The 20,594-nt window shown below is 41.9% G+C and overlaps 1 protein-coding gene across 1 annotated transcript in view; it reads left to right on the top strand.

The window, feature by feature from the left end:
- Grin2b (glutamate ionotropic receptor NMDA type subunit 2B) overlaps positions 1-20,594 on the top strand; it is a 413,750-nt gene that overhangs the window by 212,695 nt on the left and 180,461 nt on the right. Inside the window, exon 5 of the mRNA XM_015498186.2 lies at positions 4,020-4,618. Within this exon, the coding sequence (XP_015353672.1) occupies positions 4,020-4,618 (599 nt within the window). The remainder of the gene's footprint in view (positions 1-4,019; positions 4,619-20,594) is intronic.

The following is a 20,594-nucleotide window of genomic DNA, read 5'->3' as shown; positions in this document are numbered from 1 at the left end:
CTAATGTTCTCTTTTAAGCCACCTCTTTTACATATTGGAAAGGGAAGATGAGTAGAGTCAGGTACCCTGAACAGCAGACTCTGAGACTAAGGTTAATATCCAGAGGGCTAATTAGGGAGTGTTCTTGAGACCGACACCATGAAAGGGAAGGGATGGGAAGATGGGGCAGGACTGGGTAGAGGAAGAAGTACTGAATGATATAGTTTTAATGGAAACTCCAGCTATCCCTGTTAATCTTAATTCTTAAGATAGACTGACCTTTCAGAGTCATCCGGAGTTAGGGCAAAAAGACCAGGTCTTTATACCCCTTGACAACCAGTCATTCAACACTGTTTACTCCAGGAAGGGAGCATGACTTTGGGTAAATGGCTCTCTTCAGGCGAGACAATCCCCAAAGCGGGGCTGAGCTAAAGACTACTGCCAGGGGCATGATGGTAGTTGCAGTACTTAATCCTTTATTTCAGAAGTGGATCGGTAGGGGATCTGGATGATGCAGAAGAAAAATTCCATGTACTGCTAATTCTTGAGGCAATTATTTTCTGAGGCAGATAATGGGATGAAAAAGTACTTTATTTTGGTTTCTTATTAGCAAATAAACACCATGAACATCAAAGTAATGGAAGTACAACATAAAGGTTGTAGACTGATGGAGTCTAATGTACAATTCTACCTTTCCTGTGCTAATTGCTCATCTCATTTATGGTAGCCTTTTATTTAGGGATGCTTTCAAGGCAAGTTGAAGAAGTGCATTCATGCAATAAATTTGACTGGGAATCTCTACTAAGAGGAGGCTACACAAAGAACCCCTGCATGTCAACATTTTGTAATGACATTAGGAGATAAAAATTTAAGTGTGGAAGCATAGTGAGCTGCAAACAGAATTATATATCTGTCCTTCATCCTTGATCACTTGTGGGTGATCACAGTGCATGCTGGGTGCCTGCAAAGATGGATGTGTGGCCACCAGTCCTTTCCACTCTGTGCACACATGAAGATTGCACTTTGATTTGTGGCTGCAGCCATAATTTGCAAAATCTGTCACCATTTGCAACTTACAGTGATCCCAAAGCTTTTTTGAAAAAGAGCTGTTCCATTCCTGACCACCATCCACCAGATTGATGTGTCAATGAAATTAATAACACTGGTCTACTCATTATACCGGGAAGTATTTGCCCAAGTCATAACTCTGTCTCTTGATTTCTCTTTGGCTTCAGTAAACTCCTTTTGGTGCCAGATTAAATGGTCTTAGAAGGTATCATTAGTTAATGAAGGACTGGCAAGATAAAATGGCTGAACTGAGCATAGATGGGGGCAGAAGAGTCCAAAGCAAAATGAAGTTGTGTAGGACAACAGAATTAGAAGGTGAAATCAGGATATGGTGGGGATTTGATGGCCCCCTGTTAATTTTCTCTTCTCTTACTCTCCCCCGCATTGACTTTCTTCTCATAATAGCTGACGTTGTCTTTACAAGTTCATTTATAACCTTGGGAGGGGAGGGTATAAAATGATCAAGAAGGGTAGGGAGGGTTAGGTTGGTATTTCATAGATTGATTTCCTTTAAATTCAATCTCATTAGCACGAGGTTATCTGTTATGGACCCCTACGGGTTTCTCTCATAGCTAACTCTTGCTATGTATTTGAGCCAAGTGTGGTGTCACTGTACACTTGGCATTCAAGAGCTTCCTCATGATAAGTTTGGTTCATCTATAGATGTACTTTGTTTGCAGTCGGGATCTCTATCAACCCAAGCCTTGTCTATCTTAAGGTATATTTGAAAGCTTTTCAACTTTGCTATAACCACTGGGCTTTTAGAAATTCACAGGATAGTAGTTCCCATTTGAAGTCCCCCAAATTCCCTTTTATCTGGGAGCATAACAAGGAAAAAAAGTAATTATTTCTTTAAAGCGATAGCTATTCTAGGTGTGTTGTTCTGTCACTAGACTTTCTTTCCTGTTTTTGTGATTCTCTATGGGCCCCTGACAAGTCTTGGAATAATTAAGCTTTGTTGTTTTAGATTCCCACGTGTCTAAGTTCTTTCAGCTTCTGTAATGAAGTGCAATAAACTAGGTAGCTTATATACAACAGAAATTTAGTTTTCAGTCTTGGAAGCTGGGAAGATCAAGGTACCAGCAGACTTGGTGTATAATGAGGCTCACTCTTCTACTCTCTGGTTCATGAGTGGCATCTTCTGTCTGTCTGCATGAGATGGGAAGGTCAAGGTAGCTCTCAGTCTGTCTGTAAGGGTGCTACTCCCATTCTTGAAGCTTGAACCTTCTTGACCTAATCACCTCCCAAAGGATCCCACTCCTAACACCATTGCCCTAGGGGTTGAATTTCAGTATATGGAATCAATATCAGAAACAGCACTATGTCTATAACCTAAGGAGGGGTCATCTTTGTTTTCAGATAGATCTTGTGTTGTAGAAGTCTAGAAGCAGTGTCTGACCAAGAGTTTGGAATGGGTGCATATGTGACATAATCATACCAGTATGAATTAATTCCCTTTGCTCTACCTATGCACTCTTGGCACCCCACCCCTTCTGCTCTTCTGAATTCCACGGTCCTTTAAGTTTCTCTACAAATGTATGGGTAAGTCCAGGGGAGGAAGCCAGTATAAGCACCATTCTAAACTTAGCTGGAAGAATTGCCCCCAGATGACTATCCATCTGCTCTTCCATTCTGGGTAGCCTGTGGGAAATGTATAAAGCTCAAGCCACGAGAAGCAAATGGCTCTGGCAGAGCTAAGGGGCTGGCAGCTCTCATTGCCGAATCAGGGTCTTTGGACACCAGCTGGATATTTCCCAACCTGTATTTTTTTCAATAGTGGGTGCCCAAGAAATACTCAGCAATTTCTCAGCTGTACAGCAATATGTTCCTAAACTAAGGAATCACTATATAATTTTGTATAAAAGCCCATTTTCTTGGTCTCTTGTAACTGTACTTTGAAACACTAGTTGGGGGATAAAAAGGAATAGCCCCTTGGAGAGAGACACAATTTTGTCAGTCGGGATTGTTATAAAATGGAGATGAACCATCTGATACAAGACAGGGGCACAGACCAAGAAAAGAGATACCATTACCCAGGAGGAAATCAGGGGGAAATGGACTGAGAGTGCAGGACAAGCCTGAGAGGATGCTCATTTTGCGGTCAGATTCTTGTCGCTATAAGGTAGAGATAAAATACAGGGCTTGACATCTCAGAACAGCAGGTGAAATGCAGCTTAAAATGGGAGAAATGTAAAATGGCCTCTCTCTTGAAAAGAAGGAGAAAATAGAAGATGCTCAGCAATGGCAGAAAGGTGTCTGTGTGGTATGTAGTCAGTCCAAGACGCATTATGTGGATACAAGAAAGAATAATTTTCTCGTGTCACTCTAGAATACAGCTTACACATGAGCTTGAATACCAGTAGTTTTAACACGTAGCTTAGATGCCGTATTTGAGCCTTACTCTAACTTGCAAATTGTATTATCAGAGCAAAGGTTAGACCACATTAGCCGTTACATTATTTACACATTCTTCTCCCTCGTATCCATACCTGAGCATCATATACCTTCTGGGCCAGTGAGCCTGTGCTATCTCTGTAGATAGGTCTAAGGGTAGATTGATAGCATTTTAGGGTATATAATGTTACTGAATTATACACATCTGCGATTGAGAAATTCAGAAATCCTTGAAAAATGGAAAGAGAGAGAAGGAATGCGTGTGTGTGTGTATGTGTGTGTGTGTGTGTGTGTGTGTAGTTTGTAATTCACCTGATAGCAAAGTCTGACCTGAAGTGAAATGAAGCCACTTAGAACCTCAACTTCACTTTTTGGGACTCTACCTGTTTTGCTCTAGAAATATTTACATGTTTTATTTTGAAGAACTGTCTTAGACTCTGGCCCCAAGGATTTCAGATAAGAAGAGTATAAATCTGTAGATTTTCTCTAAATTCCAAGAAATACTTACAGAAACTTATTAAAAATTTTTGTGATTCAAATGTTTTTCCTCTCTCTTTTTTGTACCTTTGCTGTTCTAGGATGAATCCTCCATGTTCTTCCAGTTTGGCCCATCCATTGAACAGCAAGCTTCGGTAATGCTCAATATCATGGAAGAATACGACTGGTACATCTTTTCTATTGTCACCACTTACTTCCCTGGCTATCAGGACTTTGTAAACAAGATCCGCAGCACCATCGAGAACAGCTTCGTGGGCTGGGAGCTAGAGGAAGTCCTCTTACTGGACATGTCCCTGGATGATGGAGATTCTAAGATCCAGAATCAGCTCAAGAAACTTCAAAGCCCCATCATTCTTCTTTACTGTACCAAGGAGGAAGCCACCTACATCTTTGAAGTGGCCAACTCAGTAGGGCTGACTGGCTATGGCTACACGTGGATTGTGCCTAGTCTGGTGGCAGGGGATACAGACACAGTGCCCTTGGAGTTTCCCACTGGGCTCATCTCTGTATCATATGATGAGTGGGACTATGGTCTCCCTGCCAGAGTGAGAGATGGAATTGCTATAATCACCACTGCTGCTTCTGACATGCTGTCTGAACACAGCTTCATCCCTGAGCCCAAGAGCAGTTGCTACAACACCCACGAGAAGAGAATCTATCAGTCGAATATGCTCAATAGGTGAGTGAGAAACAAGGGGTAGTGGGTAGAGACCAAGGAGAGCTTCAGAGACTGGGGTTGGAGGCTCAGAACCTGTGGGAAGAGCTTTTCAGGATGGCCGCTGGTGGAAGGTGGCCCTTTGGATGGCAACTGGTCACAATGGAGAGAGTTTTTCAGATCCAAACCTTGTTGCACCATGTCCTTGTTCTAATATAAAACGACTACCACTTACTGAGCATTTACTTATTGTGTGCTAGATGTTACTCTTAGGTGTTTTGCATGTTTGACCTCATTCAATCCTCAAAATATAGTTGAGTTTTAAACATCATTTTCTTTTTATAATGTAAGAGAATGGGCTTATAGGCATGAATTGTCCACAGCTATGCTACAAGTGAGTGGTTCAGTGTGAAACTGAACCCAGACCTCTCTGATCCCCAAGTCCTTGATCACTAGGAGAGAACAGTAGTCATAGAACCAAGGGAGTACAAGGCTACTTACCTTGGAATGATCTGCCTTGGGAAGAGAATATGTTACAAGCATCTGTTAGCATCTGAAGAGTGCTCTTCTCTTAAAGAAATAGACTTGGTTTTATCTCCTTTGCTTCTCCACAGTCTTTTTGAGTAAAAAGGCTGCTGTGGAAGCAACATGCATGGTTTCTCTTAGTCTGGTTTGTTTAAGCAAGACCAACATATCCATAGAGCGCTGCTCTCCTGACTCACCTCATATAGCCCAGCCATGACTCTAGTGCAGCCTCCTAGAGGTAGTGATTGACTGCATGAGGTAGAAGATCCTATGCTATGCTTTCGTGGTTCATTATTTGTATAATATCGCTATGTATCCATATTGTAAAGTTTCAGAAGAACACAGAAAAGAATATGAAAATGACCTTAAATCTGACTAACCAACGACAATTACTGTTGAAATAATTAGTGAGTATCCTTCTAGCCATCTTTGTGCATATACAGCTATATGGGCATAAATCTGTAATTTTACATATGTAGAAATATGGTTATACCTGCTGTTCAATACTGCACTTTTTTTCCCCCAACAAATGTTTTGAACATCCTTTTTATTTTATTTTTTGTACTATGTCAGATATACATAAAAGTGTACAGAAAATATAATGCATACTTAGATCCAGCTGAAGGAATGAAATAGTGGGAACATGTAGGGGAAATTAATTCTGAGAAAGGTGAAATGCAATTGGTAGAGGTTTGGATGGGTACCTTCTTATACTTGTTTAATTTCTAGAAAGGAGTTGAACTGTAGTCTCTAGATGAAGCTCTTAATTTCAGATCGAAACTAAAAGCAACTTTAATGTGGCTGTTATCTCTGATCTAATCCTATTATCCTCCTAGCTTGAGCTTTCTGCTCTCTCCATAATCTGTAATCTGTAAATATTAGCCCTTGTTTGGTACAACTGTCTCCATTCTCTTCTTCCTCCCTGGTAATTCCACTTAGGCTTCTTAACGTGCTTCTCTTTCTTTTGGCATTCTTCAAATTTGAGTGTTCCTTGGGGTTGTCTTCTAGACCCTCTGCTTTTTTCATTCATTTCCAGGGATACAACTAATGTCACCCCAAGGTGACATCTCTATTCAGACCCTCTTAATGAAGCCCCTGGTTTACAGTTTTAACTAGAACCAAAAACATTCCTTTGGAGGCTAAAGGCCAAAATGAAACTGCCTGCCTTTTCTCCCAAATGTACCTTCCCAGCCTCTCCTAGCCAAATCCATAATGCCTATAAACGATGCATCCCTATTAGCAAATTGCCTAAAATCAAACTTTCCAAGATGTCTTTTTTGATTCTCTATCCCTGACATCTCCTAGCCAGTCCTGCCATTTGTTATAGGTTTTAGCCTCCCGACACCTCTGGAATGCTTTGCTTGTTTTCATGTTCCCTACCACATTCTAGTCCATCTTTTTCTTCCCTGTGTTGCTGCAGGGCTTCTTAAATGATCTTCCTGTGCCCAGTTCTGCTTATTTTAAATCTGCATTGCAGCCAGAGTGATATAAAATGAAAATGTGACTTCATCACTTGCCTGCCTAATACCTTTCAGTTATTCTCATTGCTTTGTAATAAAGCCCCGTCTCCTTCGTATGGTTTACAAAGCCTTCTGCAGCATGGCCCCTGCCTCCCTTTCCAAAATTGTGTCATGCCATTCTCGCCCTTAGACATCACCCCACCTCCCTTCAAAACTGAACTTTCTTTATATTTTGAAGATATTATGTTCTCTTTGACTTCCAGCTCTTTCCTCTCTCTGTCTTGAACATATTCCCCAGCATGCCCCTTCCCACCAGTAGACACTTGCAGATGACCCTTTACCTGCCTGTGCTATATTCCTCAGGCTTCCACTGGGAAGTCCTTCTTGTCCCTTGGAGTAACATCACCCTGCTATGTGCCTGCTTTAGTCAGCTCTTCATCGCTGTGACCAAAATACCTGACAAGAACAACTTGGAGGAGGAAAAGTTTATTTGGGGCTCAACAATTCAGAGGTCTCAGACCTTAGCCTGCTAATTCTATTACCTTGGGCCCAAGCTGAGGCAGAATATAATGGGAGAATAGTCCAACAGAGGAAAGCTACTCGGCTCATGGCCAGGTCAAGAAGAAGAGAGAAAGACAGAGAGGAGGGAAGGCATCATAGAGAAGCTCTCCCCTTGCCCGGCACACCCCCATGACTTACCTCCTTCAGGAATGCCTCTCCTGTCTACAACTATCACCCAGAAAGTCCATTCAAACTAGAATAAGCTGACTAGGTTACAGCTCTCATAATTGAATCATTGCACATCTGAATAGCCCTGCATTAACAGGAGCTTTGGGGAAACACCTCATATCCAAACCATAACAATGCTCTTATTGCATCTTGAACTTTTCCAGTAAAGACACTCTTCAAACTATGATAATTACATGCTTTGTCTCTCTTCCCTGCAAGTTCTATGAGAGCTGTGGCCTTTCTGTCTATTTCTGCCTCATTCCCAGCACACTGTGTGCCAGGGAAGTGATTGAATGATGGCCTCTGAGACAGTGCACACCTACTCTGCCAAAGGGAGCTAAGATTCCCCTTAAACCCTGCACAAGGTTAGAATCCCAGCTACCCAAGAGTGGAGAGGACCTGATCCAGTTTGAGATCAGGATCAGCCACTTAGTGAGGCCCTGTCTCAATCAATCAATCAATCAATCAATCAATAAAAAGAAAAGGGCTGTGTCTATAGCTCAGTAGTTGAACACCCCTGGGTTCAATACCTAGTACCACTTAAAAAAAAAAAAAAGGATTTCCTTTAAAAACTCATTGCTGATTCAGTTCTATAAGTGCAGGTTTTCTCCCAGTATTTTTAGTGTTAAATTGAAACTTGACCCAGATTATCTTCCCAAATATTTACTAATTAAAACCACCAGGCATGGTGGCACAAGCCTGTAATCCAAGCAACATGAGAGGCTGAGGCAGGAGGATCACAAGTTCAAAGCCACAAATTAGTGAAGCCCTAGCAACTTAGGGAGATGCTGTCCCAAAATTTTTAAAAAAGTGTGTGTGGGGGAGGATGTGGCTGGGGATGCTGCTCAGTGGTTAAGCACCCCTTTGGTTCCATCCCTGGTACAAAAAATTTAAAAAAGCTAATCATGAAGGAATGTTCCAGGATTGCTGCTTTTATCTTAAAATTTCCTGCAAGTGAGCTGCAATCTGCAGGTACATTGATTTCCTACCTGGCTTATTTTACATTTGGGCTTAATGTTCTCTCTGAAGCCTGGTCTCCAACCACATATCTCTGAAGCCACAGTGGGTTTAACCTTTGCTACCATCTCTCTGAGGCCCTAGAGGCTCCCATGTGGTCTATCAGGAAGGTAGCTCTCCTGGACCTCCTATACCTTTTACTTAGTAGTTATCTCAAGATGACTACATCCGTCCAATTCCATTTTCTCAAATGTATCCACCCCAAGAGGAAAAAACCAAACAACCAACCAAACAAAATAAAAAACCATGCTACAGGGCAGATAATTCATCAGCACATCAGGCACCCGTATAAAGGAGAGAGAGAGAGCCAGAGGCGCCAGAGTCCCGCTGTACTTGACCTTGCAAGTGTATTGCTTAGGAAATGCCTGGATTTCCTCCCTTCTTCTCCACTAGGAAATTTCCTCCATGAATCTTCTCTCCTGCTTGGTTTCCTGCCTCTTCTTGGGTTCTTTGTCCACCTGCCTGCTGGACAACTTATCTCTCACCTGTCTCTATTTAGTCTTTTCCTTCCCCTCCTCCCAAACATAGCTTCTTCTGGTTCGTGACTCCAATCCCTAGCCTCTCTTGGGGATATTTTATCACACTATTCTATGAGGCCCAGAAAGGCTTTGGGTTGACTCATGGGGATTATAAAGAGGCATCCCCAAGCCTGAGGTGTTATCACCAGGCGCTGCTGCATTCTCAAAGACATCCCTGGAATTCAATTAGGCACTCTCTGTGCCAGCTCCTCCTACTAATGCTGGTCTGAAATCAGACTCTTCCTCCTTCAGAGCTCTGGACTCACTAGGGTCACTCTTTTAAATAACAAACCAAGCAGCCTCACCATTTAGTCGCAGCAGGAAATCTTTGCAAATAAAATTGCTGCAAATGGTTGGTTGTTTTATGAGGAAGAAGTTTCCTTTGGCCAGCTGCTCCTGGCTGTTTCCTTCTTAGCAACAGCCCGGGAAGAAAGGCTTCTCCACAGATTTTTTAGGATCCACCCAGCCCTGGGAGGACACTAGCCAGGTAGAATTAGGAAAGGATCTTCTCCTCTCACCTGAAATCTCAGTAACATCACTGGGCTCCAATCCTCATGGAGGCATTGTAAGGGGCACTAACACTCCCATTTATACCTAAGGACACGGGGTTTTTCTTCCTAAGTGCAGGAATTTCCTAAGTGTAGATTTCAGGAACAGTACAAGAGGTTATATGGAACTCCCAAATCCCAAAGACAGGCACATATTTGAAGCAATTCACTTATTAGTTACCAAAGGAGGATTTTTGAATGGTGTTATGGAAACATTCTCAGAGAATATCCATAAAATGCACTGTTTCCGATGAACATTATTTATCAGGTATTAACACAGATTCTTTATTGATAACTTCTTAACTCTTTGAATTAAAGGATTTAACTCCTTAATTCATTGGCCAGCTAGTGACTTGGAAATAGGCTCTGGGCTGACTGGAGGTCTTTTACCAGAGTTGCCAGAAAAATACGATTCAGTTATATTTGAATTTCAGATAAGCAATGATTCTATTTTTTTTTTTTTAGTGTAAGTCCTTCCCAAATTTTGCACAGGACATACTTATGCCCAAAGAATATTTGTTATTTATCTAAAATTCAAATTTAACAGGGCTTCTGTCTTTTTATTTGCTAAATATGATAATTCTGCTTTGTGCATTAATAAGAACTAATTTTCTGTTGGAGCTTTGTCACATTCATTTATGCCTTATTAGTAAATACAGTACAATGCCCTACCAGAGCGCAAGACATGCTGAGAGAGATTCATTCCAACTGGGAACTTTATTTCACTGAAAAAGCCAGAGAATTTCTTCTGCCTTGTGTTCTCTAAGAATTTCTTTTGCCATGATATTCTGTTCTCTTGTTCTGGGAGAAGTCTGAAAAACCTTTTGGTCCTGGATGTTCTGAACATGGTTAGAAAGTGATTAGGTCAATTATCCAAATCCATCTTTATGCTCCTGGGCCATGGAGGAATTGTTGGCTATTAGAAGGCACATGTCTATATTTTCCCTTTATCACCTCCCCAGGGAGCAGTTAGTGGTTATTTTCCTTTTCAATGTGCTCTCTAATACTCAGATAGTTCGTTTTTTGTCATTGGGATGATGGCACACCTGCCACATACTTCTGGGCTCTTTCTCTGGCCTGAGAACCCAATGCTTCTACAGAGCTACTTATGGAACTTGTAGAAAGAGCAGATGCTATTTGAGATACATGGGTCTTAATATAGCCATCCTCTTGTGAATCTTGCCTAATTATTTTTCCCCAGTGTCCCCAGTTTTCCTACTCAACATTTGTTTCATACGGCAACCCCCCCCCCCCCGCCCCATTCTTCCTTCCCAGAGAAAGTTGCTGCCTCAGAAGACTGGAATCCTCCTCCTCCTCCTGGCCTAGCCATGGAGGGACAGGGAACCATGGCTTTGAATAAGTGATGTGAAGAAAGGTGCTTAGCTGGGTTCTTATTAACAGAGCTGGGATAGGCATGAACTTCTTGCAGTCTTGAGGCAGATTCTCCATCCTCAAAACCACTGCATTAGCTCAATTGTTCCCATGGGATGCCCTCTAGGTCTCTGGGCCTAGAAAGTGCTGAAAGGTTAAGAAATACATGAAGAATTGAGTCAATTAATGTTTAATCATTATGGGCAAGAGCTGCTCGGTCATTACCCATCTCTCATTTAAACATTTACTGAGTGCCAACCACAGGCAGATTTATGGTAAGGCAAATATGTATGATAGGTTCAAGTAGCTTAACCTAATTTACACATGTACGAGTTAAAAGGTCACATGAATGTACAGTTACAAGTGGAATTGCTGACATAATGGCCCTTCACCTCCAGAAAGAAAGGCACTGCCATCTAAAGAAAACTACATTCCCAAACAAAATATTTCATAAATCAAGATACACCTGTTCTACAAGGAGAGAGAGAGAGAGAGAGAGAAGAGAGAAGAGAGAGACCGCCTCTGCTCAATGGTGTAGAAGGACATATAAATTGGGGGAAAGACTTGAGACTCAAATAACTATCCTAAAAGTTACATTCAGTGCTTGTTAGGCACAGCGAAGCAGGCTCTGTTTATGGAAGAGTGATTGAATATAGGTTTATTCAAACTCTTCTGTTTCCTCCATTCTTTCACATTCCACATACCAGATACATTAATGGTCATTTTAGTAAGTGCTTTTCCCTTAAATTCAGACCTCTGAAAAGCATTCAGTAATGTTTACCATGCATTCCTTTCCTTGGTCCCCATTCAGTTCCATGGCTGACTTGTAAGATTTAATACTTACCCCAGGCAAATGTAATGTTTCTTTCTCCTTTCTTTTTTCCTCCTCTTTTCCCACTTCCTTTTGTCTTCTTTTTCTTATTCCTTCTCCTTTAAAAAGTGACTTATGATTGGCTGAGAGGGCCAGGGGTAAAGAGGGAGAGTGACTGGGGAAGGGCTACAGCTCACTGAGGCCACAGGGGTCTGGAGAATGTGGGAATGTGGGACTATGCTGGGGGAGAAGACACAGTGGTGCCTATCTCTGGGAAGGAAGAGGGTGGTCTCGAAAAGGAAGGAACAACTAGGCAAGTGATTCTCAGTGGAGAAAGCAGACAGATCTCATTCCAGGGAAGGGATTCTGCCGCAGAAAGGATGTAGGTTGGTGGCAATGCTGTGGGTCAGCAAGCAGGTGTATATTGGAATCTACCACATTTGTCAGCCAGGGTGTAAAAGCTAATGACTCTAATATCAGTTGCCTTTTTGAGGACTTACTGCATACCCAGCATTGTGCAATAATTAATTTGCTCCTACCAAAAGTCCTGATATAAATGTCCCCAGAGACATCTCCCATCACCTTCTTTTTTTAAAAGGACAACTTTGCTTTCTACCCTCCCAAGTACTCCCTATCCCCTTTCCCTCTCTGTTTTTCTCTGTGACACTTACCTGAAATACTGTATATTTTTTATTTATAAATATTTTATTGTCTTTGTCCTTCCACTGGAATTCAAGCTCCATGTGAACAGGAGTTTTTGTTTTAACTCTGTATCCCCAGCACAGTGCCTGAGAAGTAGACACTTGATAAACATTTATTGGATAAAAACATGAATGAAAAGACAGGAATCATTATTCCCACTTCATAGGTTTTTAAGAAAACAGAGATCCAGGGGCTGGGGATGTGGCTCAAGCGGTAGCGCGCTTGCCTGGCATGCGTGTGGCCCGGGTTCGATTCTCAGCACCACATACAAACAAAGATGTTGTGTCCGCCGATAACTAAAAAAAATAAATATTAAAAAATTCTCTCTCTCTCTCTCTCTCTCTCTCTCTCTCTCTCCCCCACCCCACTTCCCTCTCTCTTTAAAAAAAAAAAAAAAAGAAAGAAAGCAGAGATCCAGGGCCCCCAGCTCAGGCTGCATGATGGCTGGAGCTGGACTGCATCTACTTTGGGGACCTGAAACACAGCCCCTCACTGTGCAGCACATATTCAAAGTGCAGCTTTGAAGATAACTCAGCCTCCCTTAGCATCAGAGCGTCTGAATAGGAGGAGCCCTTAGTCCTCATCTAATCCAACCCTTTCAATGTGTGTCTTAGTGAATATATGGTGGGATGATAGATCTTACAGATATGAGACACAATCTCAGGGGGCACTCATCCGATAGAGTCAGGCAGGCAGGTGCCCCGGCATCCTGATGTCAGGAGGAGGACTCGACATGAGAGCACACTGCCTCTTAACTGCTTGACCATGTCCTCAGAAGGGCTGGCAGGCAGCCAGGGCTTTGCTGTTAACCTGTGCCCTGGCCTGACAGTGTCCCCATGACTCTTGCTCCCTCATTTCTTACCCAGACAAGGGTACAAATTCACTGTTAATGGGAACTGAAGCTGGTATTATTTAGGAATTGTGTGGGAGTCATTTCTCCATCTGCTCTCTCTTCCCACCAGAGGATAGAGCTGGCTGGGTGGGGGTGAGGATGGGGATGAGTTGCCAGAAAGCGAGAATGCTGTCATTTATGGTTACAGACTTGGGCTGGAAGGCTGAGTGAAGGCTGGACTGGAGCTTGCCTGGGTTAGCTTAACAAACATGGGCTTCCTGAGAACAGATGTGGTTGTCTGGCTCTTTGCATCTACATGACTCCTTGAACATCTTAAGTAGTGTTGAGAGTTTCTCTTTGCTTCCTGCCAGGGATGCATAGGTGGTCATATCCTAGAAAACATTCTCCAGGTCCTAACGTGGCCAGTGAGGATTTGGAAGAATGGGAACACAGAATGACTGCTAAGGTATCTGAAGCAGCGCTGCAGACAGGAGCCAGGGGAGGGGTGGGGGCCAGAGCTGGGCAAGAGAAGGCTTCCCTCAGCTTTCAGGGCTTTATTGGTGGCGCATCCCTTTCCGGGAGGGTCTGGTGCAGTTAGCTGGCCCAGACTGGCACCCGTCTCCACGCTGGGCCGGCTGGTCACACACAAGAAGGAGCTGCTGCTGACAGATTAGAGCTCCCTGCTGCTGAAATCTGTTCCCTCTTGTCCGGCTTCCAGCAGCCGCAGCCGGCCGGGGGCTGCCTCCTGCCTCCCTCTCTGCACATGCTTTTTCTTTTCCTCATTCATTACTGCTTCACACCCCACCCCTTCTTTCTTTCTTCTTTTTCATCTTTTTCTCTGTAGGACGTTCTGCTCATTGATCTTTTGCTGCCCCTCTCTGCTTTTTTAGCCAGCTTTCATTTCAGGATTTTGAAGCCTTTCCTGGCTTTGGTTCTCTGTGCTCATGAGTGGCCATATGTGCAATTCCTGGGTAAGCACACCCAGGTCCTTGTGTGCATGTATTATTACACATGCAGACCACACCCACGCATGCACATTTACATATGTCAAATGAAGTAGAAGATTATTAAGAGAACTGCATGAAACAGTTTCTATGTTACATTTTTCCCAATTCTTCCTGTGGCTAAAACTGGTGATTATATGAGAAGGATTGAGGGTGGGATGTAAGCTGGGAGGAACCTTTTAAAATGGATTTTCTGGAATTAGCTCTGATGACTCCCAACAAGGTATTTCCTTCTGGTCTAAATCCATTTTAAAGTCTTGATGGCCATAAGAACGGGTGCTAAATAGCCCTAGCTCATTTATTATTTGGTTAGAAATGGTAAGGCTTAATAGTCAAGTAGCTCTACATATTTTTGAGAATTCACAGCTGTCTTCTTTTTCTAAAGAAAAGCTCTTCCTTGACAAAGCAACTGAAACAGCTCTGGAGCCACACTGTGACAGTATCATGCTCATTCTAAGAGGTCCCTCTCAGAATTCCCTGAAAGAGGTTATAGGTGGTGCCCAGGTGAGGTCGTGTATCAACATACATTCAGTGTTGGATGATTCCTGAAGGTCAAAAACTTCAAACTGCTCATCATCATGGCTAATAATGATGATAATAAATGTGAGCATTTTCAGAAGATGATCTCTATGTATATTATCTCACTAAATCATTACAACAAACCTGTGGAGCCTTTTTATTCACTGAATAGATGAGCCGAGGCCATCAATAGAGAGAGAACTCAGATAACTCTCTTCCTTTCCATGTTCCCAGTGGCATTTTCCAGACGCTCCCACCCACGTTTTCTTTTTTTTTTTCTTGCTTGAACAAAAATATGCCAGAAACTTTTGTTTAGTCAAAATAGCACAATAGAAGGCTATCATAATATAGTGTATTATAACGTAGATTTTAACAGCGAGTCAAATCTCCCTCATTGTCTACATAGAAAAAAAGTTATGAGTGTGTGTGAATTACAGACTATGACTTAAAGTACTGAGTGATTTCCACTGACTACACAGGATCATTGTCCACCTTCCTGTTATCATGTCTACCACGTGTTCACACATAGACTTAGCTCTTTTACCTGAGAACAGGTCACACTCTCAATGACCGGATTTATCTAGAACATAGATGACACCATGAAGAAGTCATAAAAGGGGTCTGCACTGAAATCACTGACACAAAATTCTTGCCCTAACATGAATGTTGTTAATTTAAACTCAAATCTCATTTATTCTAATTTTATACATATTTTCAGGAAGCTTGTAGGGCAGTTGGGTTATGTTGTGTGGTGTAGAGTGTCAGTAAGTCAGTTTATACAAGACACCTATTTAGGTGTTCTGTGCAAAGCTGGTGTGGTGCCTGCTTGATCACTGGGACCCAGATTCCTGCCAGCTTTCAACTGTTGTGGCCTTCATCCCTGTGTCCAAGATGGCTACTGGAACTCCAGTTTCAAGAAGTACATGGGCATTAGAAAAGGGGAGAGGCAGGTCCTTCCCTTTTAAGGAGTTTCCCCAGAAGTGCCACCCATTGCTTATAATCCACTGGTGCAATGTTATTCATATACATGGGTACAACTAGCTACATGAAAAACTTGGAAGTTCAATTTAGTTATTAAGCTGGGTAGTAATATTTTCTGTTAAAAATCAAAGTTCTGTTAACTCAAAGAGAGAAAGCTTCAAGGCCATTTTCTTGGTAGGCAACAAAAAGTTTCTGAGATATTCCTTGGTTTTCCCCAGAAAACAACAGTTTAGATATAACAAACCTGATGATAGGGATCAGGTAGGTAAGCTGGAAGCATTCATAAATGACAGAGTAGAAAGGGGCTGAGGACATCATAAAAACCAGCTGAAGACTTTGAAAAGCACAGTGGTCTATGGCCATTTGAGGAAAACTGTCTTATGCTCCCCTGAAAGTATTTATCCTCTTAGAGGATCCCTGCATAGCAAAAGAGCATGGTCATTGTTAAGTCATCAATAAGAGCTTAAATTATATTGATTATCCTTAGCTTAAGAAGTCAAGAGAGCTCTGTAATACCTTTAAGAAATTTTCCATTAAAATATTTCCCATAATAAAAAAAAGTTTGGTACTTAAAAATACTAAGCTTTATCAATTTAGAAAATTTACTTAAGGAAAAGGTTATTAAGTGAAAGCTAGGTGCCAAGTGCTTTATATAGCATTTATAGTTAGCATTTATATAATCATAAAAGTACTGTACAGAAGCACAATTGCTTCCATTTTTCAGGTCAAGAAACTGAGATCTGGAAAGATTAAGTCACTTGCTTACTTGACCTATAGATAAAGTTGGGTTCCAAACTGAAGTCTTTATAAATTCCAAGTATACTTTGCTCCATGCTCACCATCCTTTACTGAAGAACCTGAATCAATTTGCATGACTATGAAGTCCATGAACACATCCTTAACTTACAGGACAGCATGATTTGTAAGAAAGAGTTTCCTTTCTTGGCTTTTCGGCTAAATTCTTGTCCTAAAGACCAAACCAGATCAGCCCAGAATCAGCCCCAGAATCAGCCCCAGAACAGTTTCCATTATACAATAAGGATGTTCATGCTGAGCCTGTCGATGTCACGCTCTACCACCATTTGTGCCCAGCTAAGATGTTGCTGATGGTCTTCCTTTCCCCATTGGAGAGGAGGATTACTTTTTTTTTTTTTTTATCTCATTCCTGTATATTCCAAAATCCTTTATCCCACTGTGGAAAAGCACATGTAGTCATTGCATACCTATAAACTGGGGAGTCAGGGAACTGAAGCGGACACAGACTTTCTTTTCTAAATCTGCTGACATGTGGTGAGGCTATAGGCACATTAAAAACACTGCCAGGGACATGATCAAGCACAGCAAGACCTTGGCCTCTGTCATGATTTACAAATGTCCCTCAGGGCCACGATTCATTTTTGACAGGTTAAATACGTTTGGATTTGTTTAAGGCCTATGCTCAGTCAGAGATTGGAGAAAAATAATAAAACTCTGCTGGGAATGGAAAAACGCGACATGTGGGGGCCACTTTTCTGTACCTCACAAAATTGCATTCAGTCTCAGTTCACTTGGTGACACATTCAGTAGGCGTTTGGACTCCCTATTATATACTGAGCCCTTTGCGAGATGCTGGGGATACAGATAATACACAGCACCCGTTAGATTGGCCTCACAAGAAGCAGGGTGTCCACAAAAAGATTCCTTTAATTTGCAGGTTTGGACTAACTTGTCTGGAAACACAAGTGGATTGCTTAAGTAGCTGGCAGAATAAGCTTATGAAATAAAGATCAGAATTTCAGAATATGTTGGCTAAAACTATCAAGAATTTCCTGGTACTACTGATACGCAGCCATAAAGGATTCTTTCTGATTGAGACCAAGGTGGTGGAGTTAAGGAGGAGAAAAGAACCATTTTCATGTCAATGATTCTAGTTTAAATCTTTGATCTTGTCAGATTATTAGCCACCTGCTAATAAACTCAAAACTTCATGAAAGAATAATCTTCAGAGATATGAGAACCCCTTCCCCCACAAGCATCCGCACACACTTTGTGTGCTCACTCACCAACAAGTTTAAAAATAGGAGCCATGGTGTTGCCATGACTCCCAGTGCTACTCAGCAGCCTTCCTCTTCGCTTTGAAGTGATTTCAGTTCAGAACACGACTGAGCGAGAATCTGGCTCAGAGCGGCCTCTAGCGGTTCCATCCTTAGGGAAGTGCTTTCTTCCCCAGACATTCAGCCCCATTCCAAAATTAACCCACTTTAGCCAAGTTGAACACTTACTTGTATGTTCCCAGCCACTCTTTAAGTGACCATCTTCCTGCAGAATCTGTCTTCTTATCAGCCATGAGAAACAATCCAGTGGGTACCCGCTGTGTAGATATGGAGATAGTTCAGGTGCCCACCATCTTGCTGGCCAGAGGAGATTTGTATCCCACAAAATTTGGGGGAACAGCATAGAGCAGAGGTAGGGTGCTGCATGGTAGATGTAGTAGGGCCAATGAAATAATCCATGTAAAATGGATTTATAACGATCATTAGGAGTTAACATTTTTCTTTTTCAGATAAAAGAGCCTTAGCATGTTTCCACCTGGCAGTGGTTCCGCAGCCTCAGGGAAGTGTTGACATGCTGACTTCCTGCCTTGCTGTCTTCAGTGCATACTCCGTTCCATGTGTCAGTGCTTCTGCGCTGGCTGCACGGTAGAATATCCTAGCAGACTTTAGGAAACTGGGTACCGCTCACCCAGCTCCAGTTTGAATTTGGTTGGACTTAAAAGGGACAAGGGCCTGGGAACTGACATGTATTAAGAGCTCCTAAGTCTATTCTATAGGGCAGCCAGGGGTTGTGAATCACTGTGCTCAACTCTGCCATAACTGGTGTGACCCCAATGAGCAGATAGGGTGAGAAGCAATAATAACACTCACACAAATTTGAACTTGGTGCTCATGAAAAAATTCCTTCTTTTGTTTCTCTTCTGATGACCAGTCTAAAAATTGTGATCCCTGTTGGTGCCATGAGTTTCAAATTCTGGAGAGAGTACAGGATATGGACATTTCATCATGGAGACCTCTTGCAGGTGGTCATGATTTTATCCCATTGTTTTTCTTCCTTTTGCTGATGTTTCATGTATCTATTTGATACAGAAAGATGAGTTTCCATCCATAAAGCTGGCAGCGTGAGCATAAAAACAAATATGACTTTAAATGGCATTTCAATTCCCCTGTACGTAGATTAGAAACCCAAGAAACAGAACTTTAAAGCTTCCAATTTGATGTGTGTGCTGGCCTTGATGAGAAATTGATGCTTTGCTAAATTTTGGAGTACACAAGTGATTTTAAAATGAAAGTTATTAGCACTAGAAAATGATGTTCTTTATATTACTACACTGTTATTATATTTAATGGAATTGCTCCCTAAAGTGCTACAGAATGAAAGGAAAGCAGTGTTTAGGATGAGGAAGAAACAGGGTGAGAGCCAAGGTAAGAAAAGAAATGGTGGGCTGTCTTTGCCATACAATTCTTCCCCTGGAGACTGGGAGAGCCCTCCTTCATGGGCTCCAGATGAGTTGGCTTAATAATGACCTGGCAGTGGTGTGTAGGTGCTTTTATAATGTGTGGTATTTTGTGCTTCTGACTGGCAGGGTCTGTAGTGAGCAAGCAAGTCCAAGACGCAGCTTTGGCATTGTATTAAGGTATACAATTAAGGAATATTGCATTTTTCATAATAGGGTAATGCAGGAAACTGTATCTCAGTCTGAAGGAATGAGAGAGAAGAAGAAAAGAAATACTTACTGCATTATTGTTGTTAAGATTTTTTTTGTGATTTGTAAGAGATCCATGGCCGAGCCTCCAGGAAAACTCACCTGGAGATGGTTATTAGGTGATTGTTATTATTGGCTTTGACCAGTCTTCTACCCACCCAGACATCTCTCTCATATGTATCACCAGGTACCTGGCTGAACAGGCAGCCTTTTGTATCAAATCCTTAAGGTCATTGGATTTGGGCTTCATGGAATGAGCAGAAGGAACAAATATAGAATACTTATTCTTCCCCAAACTCCAGATTCCACATCCAGGCAGTTAAGTGAGCTTCCTGGCATCCCTTCACCAATAGCATAATGAGAGGGAAAAACTAAGCACTCTTAAGTAACATTTATTAATTGCTACATAATGCATGTTCTTTTGGGCTCAACCAGGCATTTCTTGTATAGCATATTATATTGAGCCAGCTTCTCAAGGTTTGATTGAGAATATCTTACACAGACAGTCAAATCCTTGTTTTATGTATGCCAAATGACTGGTGCTGTAAGCAGAATTATGTATTTAGCCATTTGTTTATAAGTATGTGCAGAATTTTCTGGATTTCATATTGAGGACACACAGACAGTATTGAGTTCTATGATGAGGTTAAGGATGGTTGAAAGGAGGTGTAGTTACTACACTGCCCCCTCACATATTCATGGACCTGTGAATTTTAGTGATCAAGATCCTGTGGCCATTCTTAATGTTACTTGAACCTTACAGGGTTTTCCTTTCCCTTGCTGGCATTATTTTCATCTTGCCTGATATTATTATTATTATTATTATTATTATTATTATTATCAGCATCTTAGCCTCATTACATGCTAGCAATTTGGTGGGGTTGTCTTGAGAATCAGGCAGGGAGAAGAGGCACAGTAGTGAATCTGCTCAGAGCCCCTCACCATGCTGGCCGCCACGCTACATGTTCAGTCAAAGAGATGACCTAGAGATGCCATATGCCATCCTCAAACAGCCAAGAGTTGAGTGGTCACCTGGTATTTCTTTTCTCCCTTTTCTGTGGGAAATGCCAGTTATGTGTTTCAGTGACAGGAAAACTAAGAAATCTCTCTTTTTCTATTGCAAAGGTAATATCAAGAAGTGAAAAGAGATAGCAAGTATAACATTCAATTCAGCCTTTGAAATCTTCTGGGTTTTGTGTAAAGGACACAAGTGCGAAATCTGTTGGTCTGTCAGCCTTGGCAGT

This window comes from Marmota marmota, unplaced genomic scaffold (genome assembly GCF_001458135.2).
Source record: "Marmota marmota marmota unplaced genomic scaffold, marMar, whole genome shotgun sequence".
In the NCBI taxonomy this organism is placed as follows: Eukaryota; Metazoa; Chordata; class Mammalia; order Rodentia; family Sciuridae; genus Marmota; species Marmota marmota.
The sequence above is the reverse complement of the archived record's forward strand: the minus strand, read 5'-3'. Positions and strand labels throughout refer to the sequence as shown.